The 16289-nt window shown below is 37.6% G+C and overlaps 1 protein-coding gene across 5 annotated transcripts in view; it reads left to right on the top strand.

Annotated features, from left to right (window-relative positions):
- The window catches only part of diaph2 (diaphanous-related formin 2), a 421729-nt gene that overhangs the window by 345860 nt on the left and 59580 nt on the right, over positions 1 to 16289 (top strand). For all 5 annotated transcript variants that reach the window (XM_077577699.1, XM_077577700.1, XM_077577701.1 and 2 more), the window contains one exon: positions 15459 to 15551. In XM_077577699.1, the coding sequence (XP_077433825.1) occupies positions 15459 to 15551 (93 nt within the window). The remainder of the gene's footprint in view (positions 1 to 15458; positions 15552 to 16289) is intronic.

The raw sequence follows: 16289 nt of genomic DNA, 5'->3' as shown, positions 1-16289 counted from the left end.
GCCTATCTGTGTTCCTTAGTGCAGTATGGACCTGGGGAAAAGAAATGCATATGAAAGATTTTCTTTTTTTTTTTTTTCGCGAACCTAGTACTTGATAAATGTATCTGTTATATATTGCCCTGTACTTTAACGATTTCCAGCTCTAAACACATTTTCAGAATTGTGCTCACCCTTGCTGAAAGGCGCCTTTGACTATCAATAATTTATGGGTGGATCGAGTGTCTAATCATTTCTCCACCCACATGTGGTTCTCACCAGTCACTTTCCAGTCAATCAAACTTAATTACCTTCAGCAGAATTCATTGTCAAATCTGTTTAGCTTTCAGAGACATCACCGCCTTTCGCGGATGCAAACAACCCGTATGGACTTTAGTTCAGATGTTATCTCGAGCCGTATTCCAGAAGTCGGCATTCACTATCCAAACGTGCCACTCATTCTGAATGCTGCCCTGGAGATAAGAGACAGACTTAACAGACGTCTAATGAGCTTAGACGTCTCTTTCATCTAAATAACCTGAGTGGCTCGAGTAATTCTCTACCTGTCCTGTCCATCGCAGCAACAGCATCATAAAATGAAATAAAAAGAGAGAGAAAAAAGAGAAGAGAAGAGAGAGAAAAAAGAGAGAGAAAAAAAATAAAAATAAAAAAATAAAATGAAATAAAAGTTGAATAAAAATGGTCTGCACATTTTCAACAAGCTTGATCAATGTAGTACTGTGACACTTTTAAGGGAATACTTTTTCACGGTTGTGTTTGTAGGGATTTTCTGAAGAGTATGCTTTTATCATCAGGCATAAGCTATAAACACAGCTTGCCCCGAAGACAACATTTGCAAATACAATAATTTGCTTTCGGATGGTTTTGAATAAAATGCAATACAAGCTAGAATGACACTCAATAGAGAGCAGACACAGATAGAATGATCCAAATGTTGAATTGGCACCAAAGTGTAAACGTTAATTGAACCCGTGCACATGCTTTTGTTTGAAACCCGATACTTTTGAATTTTGGAACACCTTTGTCATGATCCATTCAAAACATTGGTTATTCCTCAGCTATGGCCCCATGGCTTAAAAAATTGGTTGAGTATTTTTTTTGTATAAACACTTAAATAAGTTATTTGAATCTATCCAATATCTGAAAGGTTTTTTTTCTTCAAATTTAACACTTTATTTGAAGCAATTAAAACTCATTCACTCACAGCCATTTTCACTGAAGTAATCCCCTTTGCTCCCGCTTTTATACTGGATTTTGATTGACTTGAAGGACAAAGTATTAAAAAAAAAAATCTTTATACATTTTGGGGTTTGAATGAGTTAAGGAACATAATGAAAAATTGCTTGCAAATGGTTTACTTTCAGTTAAAATCTGCAACTTGCATTGTCTAGTTTATTGTAATTTGGTTGTGTAGTTTTACTGTATTCCTCCTAACAAAACCCCAAAATGTTCAATTGAAATACATAAACATCGATTTAACTTTAATGTCTCAAACAGAAATAAAATCAGGCATCCCCAAATTCACCTCTGTTTATCTTTAAAACATCTCAGAAGAGAAGCTTATCGGCAAAACTGCACTCCTTTTAAGACTAAACGAAATGATGAGCATGGACTTCTGCAATCTCTGAATGAAAATAGACTAAATTTCACCTTTGGAAAATATGAGGTTGTGAATTCGACTCAGCCGGGCGTCCTGACACGGCGACCCCGGAAAGTATGTCAAATGAACATCTGCCAGAGCCTCCCCGTGTGTCGCTGTGGTGTTACTGGGCAGAACCATCCGAAAGCACATGGAAATCTGGATGGAAATAGCAATATGGACAGTCAGGGGCGAGAAAATGAATGATAGCGGAGTCGGGAGAGTGTGGTGGTGGCGACATCGCATACATCTCCGGTCCCCCCCCACTTTACCACTCTACCCTCCCCTACTGTTTTCCCGCTAGGGACCTGGCAGCATCCATCCAGATGGAGGGTTTATTTTTGTTTTTGTTTGTTTACTTATTCATGCATCCAGCTATTCGGGGCATCGCATGGGCTTTCGTTCCACCACGGAATGCAAATCGCCGCCGCGGCTAATCCACTTTCATCTATCCCTTGTCGACATCCAACTTCTCTCCGTGCCTCTACCGCCTTTTTTTTTTTTTTTTGGTGGGGGGGAGGGTCATGACAGCTCTTATTTCTCTCCTTTGGGCACACACTGACCAGTCATTCTCTCTCTATCTGGTGCACGTCAAACAACATATTTCACCTTGCACCCACCTCCCACATCTCTCAGACCTTTCTGGCTTCCGGCTTCCTTTCCTACTCTAATCATGTTGCTATGCGAGAGCTCATGGCAGGACCAGAGTAAGGGCGGCAATAACCACCCCACCTCCCTTTGAGGACGGTCGTGGGAGGTGACACAAGTGGGCTTGTATCAGTAAAACAATTGAAATAGAGGCAAATGTCCTTATTAGGTTTGGAAAGTTACTCTCATGCCTTTTTCCAACTTTTCTACTGCCTATTTGCAAACATGCAGAGATCCCACAGATGCCTAATTTCAAATACATTAAGTTGTATTGTTGTAAGTTGTAATGTCAACAAAAGTTGGAATATCTCAAGGCCATCTGAATCAAGTCGAGTAGGCTACTATGAAAAGTGCCTGAACTTTGAATTATGTTTTGAATAGTATAACTTTTCCACAGAAAACCTTTGCATGACTGAGTTGTTCATAAACTATGTTTATTTGTTCAGGAAGCGTATTTTTATTATTATTATCCAACCGTGTATCCTATGAAGATTTAAGAGTCTTTTCCATCAGAAAAAAGAAGCATAAACTATTTGTTTCCCCTCTCTTCATTTCACTGTATTTTTACTTATAAACTCTTAAGTCTGTCAAAGTCCATTCTGGAGCGTCTGAGTTCCAAGCAGTTTGTCTCATAGGAAAGTGTGGTCTCATAATAAGTTGGTGGTGGAGGTGGTGGCCCAACATCATTTTGCCCATTTCACACTGAGCTGGTGATTCAAATTAGCACTTGCGCTTGGATTTCTTTACCACAAAAGGACCCTCTTGGAACCTGCTAAACTGGTGCCAGACTAGCAACTACTCTTTTTTTGCTGGTCTGGAGGGAAGTCTCCAATTACAGCAGTGGCTGGAAGATTGACCACAGGTCCCTGGCGCCAACATTCAACACAGTGACGTTTATTTGGACCTTAGATGTTATGACATCGCTCCTATGACTATGTTTTGGGTTGCATCATCGGGTCATATGTGACTGTTTTTAGGTTGTGTTATGGGGTATTTGTGTTATGATGTTAATGTTGTCGGTTGCTATGTCACTTATAATGATGAATTGTTGGCCACTCTTAGTTTGTCTTGTCCCTTGTGATCATATTTGCAGTTGCTATTTTATTATGATAATGGATTAGCCACTGTTAGTTTGTCTAGTCCCCTTGTGATATTTGTAGTTGTCATGTCACTTATGATGATGACCTACCCACTCCTAGTCTGTCAAGTCCCTCGTGATGATATTTGTAGCTGCTACACAGTTGCTATGTCACATATAATTATGCTATGGTGATACTCTTAGTTTGTATGGTTACTTGTTATCATATATGCAGTTGCTATTTTATAATGATGACAATGAATTATTGGCCACTCTTAGTTTGTCTCGTCACTGGTGATGATATTAGCAGTTGCTATGTCACTTATGATGATGAATTAGTGGCCACTCTTAGTTTGTCTAGTAGGAACTAGACTGATAATATGTTTAGTTTTCATTTCACTTAGGTCTGCCTAGTCCCTTTTGATGATATTTGTAGTTGTTATGTCAATAAGGATGATGATGTATTAGCCACTTTTAGTTGGTATAGTCCCTTGTGTATTTGTAGTTGCTTTGCAGTTGCAATTTCATTATGATAATGGGTTAGCCACTCTTAGTTTGTCTAGTCCCCTTGTGATATTTGTAGTTGTCATGTCACTTATGATGATGACCTACACACTCTTAGTCTGTCAAGTCCCTCGTGATGATATTTGTAGCTGCTACGCAGTTGCTATGTCAGATATGATTATGCGATGGTGATACTCTTAGTTTGTATGGTTGCTTGTTATCATATATGCAGTTGCTATTTTATAATGATGACAATGAATTATTGGCCACTCTTAGTTTGTCTCGTCATTGGTGATGATATTAGCAGTTGCTATGCAGTTGCTATGTCACTTATAATGATGTATATTGGCCACTCTTAGTTTGTCTAGTAGGAACTAGACTGATAATATGTTTAGTTTTCATTTCGCTTAGGTCTGCCCCCTTTCTAGTCCCCTTTGATGATATTTGTAGTTGTTATGTCAATAAGGATGATGATGTATTAGCCACTTTTAGTTGGTATAGTCCCTTGTGTATTTGTAGTTGCTTTGCAGTTGCTATTTTATGATGATAATGGATTAGCCACTCTTTGTTGTCTAGTCCCTTGTGATGTGATTTGACTATGCAGTTGTTATGTCACTTACAATAATAATTTATTAGCCACTCTTTGTCTATTTAGCCCCTTGTGATGATACTTGTAGTTTGCTATTTTATGATAATGGTGTATGTCACTTTTAGTTTGTCTAGTCACTCTTATAATATAGGCCTTTATTCGTTTATATAGAATTGAGCATTTCCCATTAAGAGTTTAGCCAAGGTTTTTATGACTGAGCTACTATGCTCCTTTACATTCTTTTGCTCAGTGTAGTGAAATAGCTTCAAAATGGATGTCATGCTTGAACTTGGCCTCGGCGTCAGGAAAGGTGGATAAACCCGGACTGGAAATGAAGGTGCACATTAAAGACCTGTTTGAAAAAGTTTCTCAAGTTGTTGTGTCAAAGCTTTTGTATAGTTCCACTGCTTTGACTGCGGGGGAAATGGCGGAAAAATAAGGTTTAGAGAGAGGTAAAAGGAAGACACATCAAACAAGTGCATGACTGCTGTCCTTTGGGCACTTGTGTTGGCTGTAATGACGTGTGTTGTGTGTGTGTCTGTCGCTGCCCAAAGAGGCTGCTGAGAAGGACTGGGCTCAAGGGGAGACAATAAAAGAACTGGACAGCAATGCGGTACTGGAAGTGGAAAGGCCGAGTTTAGCAGTTACGCGTTTGGGCAACAGAGCTTGAATTCCGGTGCTTTAAAGTGAGCGAGAGATGAGATTAAAAGAAAGCATCATTACAGCCTTTCCACCTGGCCATAAGGAAGCACCCCTCCTCCTCCCAGCGAGGCCTTTGTTTCACGGCTAATGGTCTAGGTTAATTGCGCAGGTGACTTTCTGTGGGCGAACAGATGGGCACAAATGTGCTTAAAAACATCACACGGAAAGCAACCCAAAAAAAGAATAAAAGCACAAAAGTCGGGGTTTCCTCTCCTCACTTCTTCTGCTATTTATTTCATCCTTCCCTTCCTGCTCGAGGAGGCTGACTGAGGTGAAGTTAAACTCTCATCCGCTGGTTTCAATTCATCAAGCACACGGCCTGTAACCCCTCATTAGATCTCATTACAGCGCAAATTAGATGCAGTATGAGGCTATTTAGAGGATAGTGGATCGTCGACACCTCTCCCATGCGCGATGATACTCGTGTCTGACACTTCAAATTCATCACACTAGCGGAATGCAGTGATTCTTTCAGTGCTCCGATGACTTAAGAATGATAAAAGAAGAATATGGTGTGTGACAATAAAGAAACAAGACTGTGGCGGCCGCACTCATGACTCAGTGTCAGTAAGCTAACTGCTTTTGTCACGGGATTGCGCAACATCTCGCCAATATTCTGCTATATAGCGTATATATCGCTCGCTCGCTCTATTGTGGAGCGCACTGCTGTTCCAGTTTGAGAGACTCTGTTGAAGTGAATCAGGAATTTCAATTTGATTCCGTGCGCTGTTTGCGCCACCTCCAGTTGCGTGACAACGGCAGTGTGGTCCACAAAAGCGAGAAAAGTTTTATTTCTTTGTTACACTTTATCTTCGGACTTTGCAATCCAGTCTTTGTTAATGCAGAGAGAGAGAGGAAGGAGCTGTTCAAGTCGCTCACTGGTGTACATAAAAAAAGACAGAATAAAATGTAGAATTGAATTTAGAATGACCCCTAAATTCAATTTTTGCAATTTAAATTTGAATTGCAGGAAGTGGAATTGAAAGTTTAAAAAAAATCAAGATGCAAAATTAAAGTATTTCACAATGAAGCTTTACCTTATAAGCCTAAATGCATTTGATACAAATATCATTGTAAGTAGTGATGGGAAAATGAAGCTTCATGAAGCACTTGCAATATTTGTTGTACTTCTCTAGATGGTGATGTTTGTTTGAAAGATAATAGCTAGTGCAATGGAAATTATTTAAATTTCCATTGCAGCTTCAAAGCAAGAGTGCCACCTAGAGGAGTTAAAAAATATCACAAGTGCTTCATGAAGCTTCATTTGTCCATCACTAATTGTAAGGACTTGGTGCACACAATAATTACAGAAAGTGTTGTAATATTTTTTGTTAACATTAAAGACCTACTCAGATAAAATCATCATTAAAATTGTAAAAACTTTTACATTGAATTGATATGACAGTAGAACAGCATTGCATTTCCCAGAGTCCCTTGCTTTATCTAAATATTTATTTAAAATGTCTTCCCTAACATTTTTGGGGGACGCACACTAGTGAAATGCACTGATGAGTACCAATACCAGGTCTTATCTCAAGGCATTGATAGATGAGAAAGGTGGTCAATATCTACACACTAGTGCCCACTAGTGGCCGTTTAATGATCAGAAACCAGAAATTAGAAGAATAGAAAGTAGCCATTAATTTCATGCCGTTTTAAAGGAAAATGCTATATTCTAGGTATTTCTTTAAAAGTATGTCATTGTTTTTGTTTTTGGGAAATTTTATGTACTGGTGGTATCGGTACTTGGTATTTGTGACCAGTCAGCAGTTGAAGTCTGAACAAATTTCGAACATCCCTACTTATAACAGATACGCTCATTCTCACTGATATGTGATGAGAATGATTTTCTCTGAATTGCATTGAATTCAATTCCACTTCCTCAAATTCAATTCAACATCCTGTGCGGCGCAGTCTATTGAAATTCAAGCGCGTCTGTTGAATTGAATTCATAATTTTGCACAGCCCTGCTTCATATGTTGATTTCATATCTATTTTGTCATGTTTATCCGGATTTTACTGAGCTGCCTGGGCAGAAACAAGTACAGCTTTTGCAACAGCTACTGAACAATAAATTCAAGTTCTGTCTTTACGGAAAGCAATTGGTGGTTGCCTGGTTTGGTACATTGTGGTCGTTTATTATTATTATTTGTGTTTATGCTGCATTTATCCTCGCATAAATGTGCAGTGCCTCTGCTTTCAGTTTTTTTTTGTGACACAGCATGATATCATAACACGCTGTAAACAAACGCCTATCAGACAGCAGCTTTAAAAAATTCAGGAAATTACTCACCTCGCTCTTCCCCGAAGAATTATTATGATGATGAACCCATCAGAAATAGAACTCTCAGTCGATACGACTTGTTTATTTTTTTCCCCCTGCAAGAACAACACGCAGGTGACAAGTAGCAAATTGAATTTGTGAACAGGCTTTGTTGACGCTACTGCATAATTACAGGAATGTCACGCCTTTGCTGTGTACTGTAAGAAAGCGGACATGATCAAATACTTTGAATGGAAATCAGTGTCATGTTTTTGTTGTTGTTACTTTAAACTTTATAGTTGGCAAACTTAGTAGATTCATTAGGTGCACCTAAGCCAATACAATTGCTGTAATAAACTAATGTGTAATGTGTGTTTCTTATTAGTGTTAAAATATCGTTCACGGTGATGCAGTGCGACTGAAGTGGACTAAAACTCGTTTGTCAGTGCAAATGTGCTGGTGTCATTGATATAGTAAATGCTTAGTCCTGTTTTCAAGCTAAGCCGAGGCTTGGTGTTCCTGTTCCCGCAGCATATGTATTGGAAATAATTAAATGTCAAAGAAGCTCTGGCTGTCGACTATCGAAGAAGGTGTTTTACGACCTTGTTTCTTTGCTCGCTCCGCCAGTTGCTTCCCATAAACCACTCAGCCAGGCTCGCGCAAAAACGTCGTCGCATTTTTTCTTTGATACCTTTTGTCAGTTTCGTTTTTCTTTTTGTCTTGTTCTTCTCATCAATCCTTGTGATTATATTCCCTTGAACGTGAAACTTGACGAACCGCTTCCTTTCAGAATGGAACAGCATCCACTGCATTTATTTAAAAATGTATTGATTTTTTTAATGCACAATTAATGACCACCCTTTATTTGAAAGCATGTACTGTGGAAATTCCAGTCGCAACTTAGCAGACACATCCACATCAAAATCTAACAGTAATAAATTTAATAATAATGCATATATTTGTGGAGACTGGGGTCAAGTTGTGTTTTACAAAAAACTGCTAATTTTCACAAGTTACTTCATGTTAAAGATTAGATAGTGCTTAAATATGGGAAGAAAAATGCATTGAGCTGTCACCAATGTCTTACAAATACAATTATGCCATCTAGTGGCAGAAAAATGACCTCAACAAAACACACTCGTTTTTTACTGTACAGTACATCTTCATCAGATGAATCATCATTTTAACTAAATTTTATGAATTATTATGAAATTTGTGTATCAATGCCTCAAAGATGCAGCCATATTAGTTTCACATTTTACACTTTTTATGTTAACAAGAGTATGAAAACTTAAAAATATATATTTTATTGTACATTTAAAACAGATAAAAGATTTGTGATAAATCATAAGTTAACTATTGAAGTCATATTCGATTAATAATGATTAAAAAATGTAATCACCTGACACCCCTATTATTGATTATCGTGAATGAATAATATTTTTAGTGTGACACTATAAGCGAAGTGCGCATTAAGTTTGCGCATGCGTGAAAATCAAGTTAAAAAAAGAACAACCTACCAAACAAAGCCGTCATTGAAAGTGTTTGCGTCCACTGCACACCTTAAAGCTTGCAAGCATTGCAAGCGACTTTCAGCCTTAAGTGACCAAACAACAATTCTAATTCTGGTTACTTAATTCTGTCTGTTAGCGAGAGCCACTACATCGTGATAACTTACATTGATGTTTCTGCATTTTGCAATTTCTTATTATATTATACTATTAGTATGGGATTTTTTTTTTTATGGGCTTTAGGTGAACTGATGAATACGCACGCACGCACGCACATGCACATGCTCACCCACATGCAAAAATATATATATATATATATATATATATATATATATATATATATATATATATTTTTAAAAAAAAAAGAGAGAAAGAAAAAAAAACATTTTTATTTTATTTTTTTTTTTAAAAAGGAGAGCAATGATGATGTCAAATCGAATGAACAATACTGAGCTCTCCTGAAAAAAAAAAAAAAAAAAGTGACCAAACAACAGGTGCCTTTTTTAATTGTCCTAATGGAGTTTATCGGCAAAAAAACCTCCGTTCACTCTTCCCAATTTCCAGACAGAAAAGAAAGATCCAAACGGACGAATAAGAGGCTAAAATTGATTTCTTTATTTTTTTTACATTTATTTTGTTAATATCCTGAAAGCGAGGGAGCAGACGGAAGCATCACCAAGCTTGCTAGCGGACGTACGTAATGGAACCTTCAACCTTCAGTGAAGAAAGCTCCTACCCGTCTCCTGGTCGCGTTCCGGTGTTGCGTCCTGTCAGTAACGACATGCTATGCATATTTAAAATAGATTCAATAAAAAAAACATCAACTTTCCAACTGACTTCATACGTTTTCAATGACAAGTTGGTAACAGGCTACCAGCCGGCCTACCCATAATGCACCGCGCTGCCTGGCCTAGTTAGAATGATCAGATAATCATTTGGCTGAAAAATACCAACTAAACCCCAGGCAGTTCCAAGTGGCCAGGGCGATCAAGATTGAAGACATTCCGGGATTAAAAAAGTTTTAGTTTACCTAAGGTTGACTCTCTTCAAGCTCTCATTCCGCTCTTAAAGATTTAACTTTAAACTCTACAAAGAAGCACCTCCCAAGAGCAAAAATCCAGCAACTTTAATAGGATCATTACTGCACGTTAAGGCCGTCTGTTGAGGTGACCGCAAGGTGTTCCATCACTCGACGGGTTTGTCAGTGTCTTAGGTCTCAGCCTGCCTTAACCCATTACGAAGACAATTTCCTGTAAGTAGAGGAAAGATCTGTTCTCTTTTTTTTTTGGGCATAAAAGGTTAGCCCTTCTATAATCTACAATTAAACCGTCACTGTGTATAATAAGTGGTAGATAAAGATAAGCTAACCGTTGAAAAGACAAGCAGAATGATTCAATGTTTATTAAAATGTTAAAATTAACTCATTCACTCCCAGACATTTTCACAGAAGCAACCCCCTTCGCTCACGACTGTTTTACTGGATTTTGATTTTGATTTTGATTTTGATTGATTTTGCAAGGCCCACAAAATATTGTGTTCTATTGCTATAAAAACATGGATTAGAGTCTCTTCTTTTATCAGGAAAAAAAATGTATTTGTATCTGTTTCCGTTTTGCAGCAATTAGCATTAGAACATAGCTAAGTTTCATCATTACTCACAAACCTGTTGAAAACACTGGCAAAAAGAGCTTGTTGCAACATAGCCCTGGTTGATCTCTTATACCTGCTGGCCGTTTTTTTTTTGTAATAACTGCCATTGCTTTAAGCAACTCTTAATGTCAGAAGCTGTACCAAAGTTTTCTGTATGCTCTAGCACAGGGGTGGCCAAGTTCGGTCCTCGAGAGCCACTATCCTGCCTGTTTTCCATGTTTCTCTCCACTAACACACCTGATTCATGATCAGGATTGTTATCAGGCTTCTGCAAAGCGTGCTGATAAGATGGACATTAGATTCAGCTGCGCTGAAGGAGGGATACATGGAAAACAGGATGGATAGTGGCTCTCGAGGACCGAACTTGGCCACCCCTGCTCTAGCATTAAAAAAAAAAAACGTAAAAATATGTCTGTCTCTGACAAAATGTATAAATAAATTTTGGGGAGTGTAGGCCAAAATATTAAAATACTTATTTATTTATTTGTATTTATTTATAATGAGTTTAGTAGATAGCAGTAGTGTGCATTCCGACTTGGATGTTGGATCTGGCCAAACATTTGATTTAGAAAAGGTGTACCCCAGGAGTCTTATTCATGTTTTTGCGCGTTTACATGGGCTTTTAAAACCCAAATATTGGCAATCTTCGGAATTTGAAAGGGTTATTGCATGTAAACGTAGTCATTGCTGTGGGTGTGACATGTAACTTAAGACATATCTTTGTAATGTAACATGTCCACTTTCCAATTTAGCATTTTGAAGCTCCAGAAACTTTTATCCATTTTGTTAGGAACATTAGCCAACAGCAATTAAAAAAAAAAAAACTCTTTTTTATCGTTTGGCAGAAGTACCAAAGAAAGTTTGGGTTGTATCTCTTCAGAGGTGACATAGTTTAGTTTGAGTCTATTTGCAGTTTTTTAATAAGTTCAGAGTGTGAAGGCTAATTTTCTGCTGCCTGCTCGCTTTTAAGCAGCAGTCCAACAGGACCTTGTTAATTGAGCACCGTTTGGTGACATGGGAGTATGTTTCCCATTTTAGTCATTTAGTTTGTGCGTGTCTGCACTGCTCCTCCTGAACCCCAGCCTTGCAGGGCTCTGAAGTCCCGGCCATTACGAATGATGAATTGTGCTACAGTTAGGCTAGAAGTAGGACAAATTGATCAAAGTGTCAGGTGCCCCTTTGCGATGTCGTGGTCTGGTCGACAACAAAAAAAAAAAAAGCACCAGAGAAGGAGCTGTCAAAAAGTTTTCCTGTTCCAGGTGGTTATAGATAAATGTTTACTCGTCAGTGCTGGAAATGCGAAATGCCCTCGCCAGCAAGATAACTGCCAGTTGATTTTGTTATTTGTTCTCCATATTGTTGTACAGTTGCAAACACATGCTCCCTCATTTTGAACCAATGAGCTTCCTATCTGGGTGCAGTGCTGCAATTTGAGATAAGCGCTTACTTGGCTCAGACCTTCTTTTTTTTTTTTTTTTTTTGCGCCTGATAAAGCTGGTGTAATTAAACTTGATTTAATCGGGATTGCTGTTAAGTACAGCGCACCGATAAACAGATACATCGGTTTCAAAGCAGCCCTTGGGAAAAAGGCTTTGAGGTAGACGGAGAGAGCAAAATTAGCGCAAGCCAAGATTTGCAATTTAAAGAATTGCGATAGACGTGCAGTGCTCCTATTTTTAGTTTTTGTCTCTCCTGTTTTGCATGAATGATTGCGAGCCGGATGGTTTCTCACGAGACTTTTTTAATAATGTAAAAATATATGACATTCGCATAAATTAACCCTGGAGAACCCAAGAACCCTTTTCATCTTTGGAAAATTATGAATTATACATTAAATGACTGCTATAAGTTCACTGAACACCAACATATATGTTTTTTCAATTTTAACCCGTTTTTTGAACTAGCTCAGAGTTGCTAATTTATCAAAATATATATATAAAACATACTCCTAGGCATTCTGCAACATGATATGAAATAGATAAACAAAAAAAAACACAATTTTACCATCTGATGGTTTGCTGAGAAGATGGTTTTGTTTGGATTGATTTCCAGCTCAACAAAACAGCATGTTGCCCGCCATCTTGTCACCGCCACTCTGGCTCATGTAAGTGCAATATTCATCCACTAGATGGCCCCATGCAGGGGTCAGAAGTGGCACTCTGGACTTTTGAAGTTAAATTTGTAAAAAAAAATAAAAAATAAATGGTCTTTGTTATTCGAGTAGCAGAATTTATAGGGGCCAAATTTGACCCCGTGGGTTCTCCAGGGTAATAGAGCACCTTTCAGTGTGGTTTTGTTTCACCCCTGCGTACAATTTATCTGACGACTGTGTCTCTTTTAAATTGCAAAGGATTGATCGTGCAGCACCTGGCTACTTATTTTGGAAACAAGATGCAAAGAAACCTGACATAACTTACCTGTATTGAGCAAGAGCATTCATGTATGCGAACAAATTGAAGTCCCTGGCACCACTATAAGTCACCCTAATGATCCTATCTTAAAATAATGCCTGTTCTGGACCAGAATGATGAAAAGGGTGGCCCTCTGACTCATTAGTATCAGAGCGTAAAGATAGATGACCCAGATATAGAACCGACGCTTATTTTTTAACTCGCCGTCCTGCATGTGGCCTAGCGCTCCGAGCCTCGCCTACCTGTCTCTTTAGCTTTGTCAACTTTCCACGGCTTCGGCTGCACTGCGGAGAGATTATTTTTCGAAGGCTGGTTTTGGTGTCATTAACCCAACAGTGACAGAGGGCTAGCGCATTGAGTGGCGCCGCACTAAGTCTTTGTAAAGAGCACTTAGCTCCCTTGCGTTAGCCACAAAAAGAGAATATCTGTCAGTGACGATCAGTGGACGCTTTTGTCTCCAGGCTCCCCTTGTCTGTATTAGTCGCTAAGCTTTAAATGTGCTTTACTCCTCCCGGTAGTTTACTGAGAAAGGACAGACATCTTTCAGAGACACTTCTATTGTGAGGAACAGTGGCGACTCATTCTTTTATTTATTTGCTCATTAATGGAGAGCAGTCATTTAATTTAGGTCTCAGTCCAAGAGGATGGAACCATCGGACGCAAATTTGCCATTCAAACAGGCAATATATGGAGTGTTACATGAGTCTTTAGGGCACTGTGATGATGATCCACAAATTCTAGTAATGCAAAAAAAAAACTTCATTAACAAACACCTCTGGAAAAAAAATCTTTAGTTCGAGATGTTTTTTTAATATACAGTATATTTTTTTAAGTGTAAGTAATGTGTGTAATAATCTTTCAGTGACATTTGTAGAATATTGTATTTAACACCTGTTGGACTTTATATATATCATAGTTTGTCATTCAAACAATACATTGGACATGGCTGGTGTTTTTCCATGTATTCGAAAACTTATTGTCTACAAATTCTGCTGAGCAATAAATGGTCTTGAAACCACCACTGAAATAAGACCAGGAACTTTGATGACTCTACAATTGGAATACACTGAGTACCATCTGGGCCGATATTCATCATTTTCATGAATCTGGTTTTATTGGTATCAGCCTTTTTTTTTATTTCACACGGTCGATAAAAGATCGATCTATTTATTTGTATATCTGTTAACTTAATAAGAGATGCTGCTGACCCTGGGAACTCTCTGAATCGTTTGATTTTGTTTGAAATTAAAACAATGATATGTGAAAATTTAGCATGTCTGTTATTTTGAAATTGTTTTTAAATGTATTTACTGAAGATAACTATAGGGACTTAATTCTGTCTGTTAGCGAGAGCCACTACATCGTGATAACTTACATTGATGTTTCTGCATTTGGCAATTTATTATTATATTATATTATTAGTATGGGATTTTTTTTTAATGGGCTTTAGGTGAACTGATGAATACACACACGCACGCACGCACATGCACATGCTCACCCACATACAAAAAAAAAAAAGTATATATATATATATATATATATATATGTATATGTATATATATATATATTTATATATATATATATGTGTGTATATGTATATATATATATATATGTGTATATATATTTAAAAAAAAATAAAATAAAAAAAAGAGAAAGAAAAAAAAACTTTTTTTTTTTTAATTTTTTTTAAAAAGGAGAGTCAAATCGAATGAACAATACTGAGCTAAAAATAAAAAATAAAAAAATAAAAATACAGGGACATATGATATTTACTTGTATACGTTTTCATTTAACTTTTTAGACATACTGATGACCCTTGGGAGCTCTCTGAACTACCATATTTGTTAGAATTTTAAAACAAAGAGGTCTATAGTCTAAGATAAAAAAAAAAAGTCTACTTTTTTTAAATCTGAAAAAAAATTCAATAAATTGTAAATAAATGTTGCCACCAATATTTTTCCCTTTCACTGAAAATATTTTTGGGCTCCAAATATCTATTATCGGCCTCCTTCACTAATAATCAATATCAGTATCGGCCTTGAAAAAACACATCAGCCTAAATCTGCAGAGGTTCTACTGTTTGGCATATAACAAGTAACAAGTGGTCACACAGCTCACACTGATAAAAGACACTCTTTCAAGATCTTCACTTTTATTGCCGAGAACAGTGGCAAATCTCGGGTTTGTAGTAGCCCACCAGATGACAATATTATTTTCCCATGCTGTTGTTTATTTAATATGTGGCTGGCATTTGCTAGTTTTTTCCGTTGATTCAAAGCATTTTGATCCACAAATTCTGCATAGAAACCAGCTTCGAGCACGCACCACTAGAAAATGATAGGCAGCGCTTTCAAAAGTCCAACAGATGGAACACACTTTTGAATTATATATATATATAAACTATAAGACACTATACTTTAAACGGAGTAGTGTTTCCATTCTTGCTTATTTTGTGTTGTCCAACAGAGGGAGATGAAACCGGAGTGATGGACAGCCTGATGGAAGCTCTACAGTCGGGAGAAGCCTTCCGTGATCGGCGAAAACGGACGCCGCGCAACGGTAAGACGAAAACAAAACAACGAGCTTTGTATTCATAGCAATGTTAAGCTTGCTCGTTTGCTCACTTTCAAACGCATCACATAACATAATGGGTCATTACAGAGGCCAATTTGAAAAAAGTCTGAATATGTTTGTATAACGGATACAAACATTGTGGATACACGGAGGAATCAAATATAGGAAGATAGATCTTCAAGCGGACATACATCATAGAAGGCATTATACGTGAGGCCCAGGGTATCTCATTATCTCTTGTCCCTTTGCAGATCATAAAACACTCATTGCCACGTGTCCTGTAGTTACACAGAAGATGACTTTGTACAATGTGGTAACAAAATAGTCCACTCTGCCAAGATGGCCTGTTGCATTTTTTTCCATCATGTCGGTTGAACTTGAGTCCATTTTCTGCTTAATTTTACCCTTATTCGGTTCGCCTTGCAACTGGCCGACAAAAACCTGCGATGGCATCTCAAAGATCACAGATCTTATTATATTAATAATAGTCACAGGAAACTCATGACTAGTTAAACACTTATGCTTACATTTTAATGCGCATAACCTTCACTCAGTTTGATTCATTTCAATCAATCATTTATGCTATGTGTCTACACTCGCTTGGTTATTTGGATGGTATTTTTTTAACAATTTGTCAAACCATGAGTTGATAGTCGTCAACTTTATTAATGATTGTGTGTCACACTAAAAGTCTTTTTGTGCAAGCGAGTGTATGCATTTCCT

Source organism: Vanacampus margaritifer, chromosome 10, assembly GCF_051991255.1.
Source record: "Vanacampus margaritifer isolate UIUO_Vmar chromosome 10, RoL_Vmar_1.0, whole genome shotgun sequence".
Classification (NCBI taxonomy): Eukaryota; Metazoa; Chordata; class Actinopteri; order Syngnathiformes; family Syngnathidae; genus Vanacampus; species Vanacampus margaritifer.
Note: the sequence above shows the minus strand (reverse complement) of the source record. Positions and strands in the feature narration are given on the sequence as shown.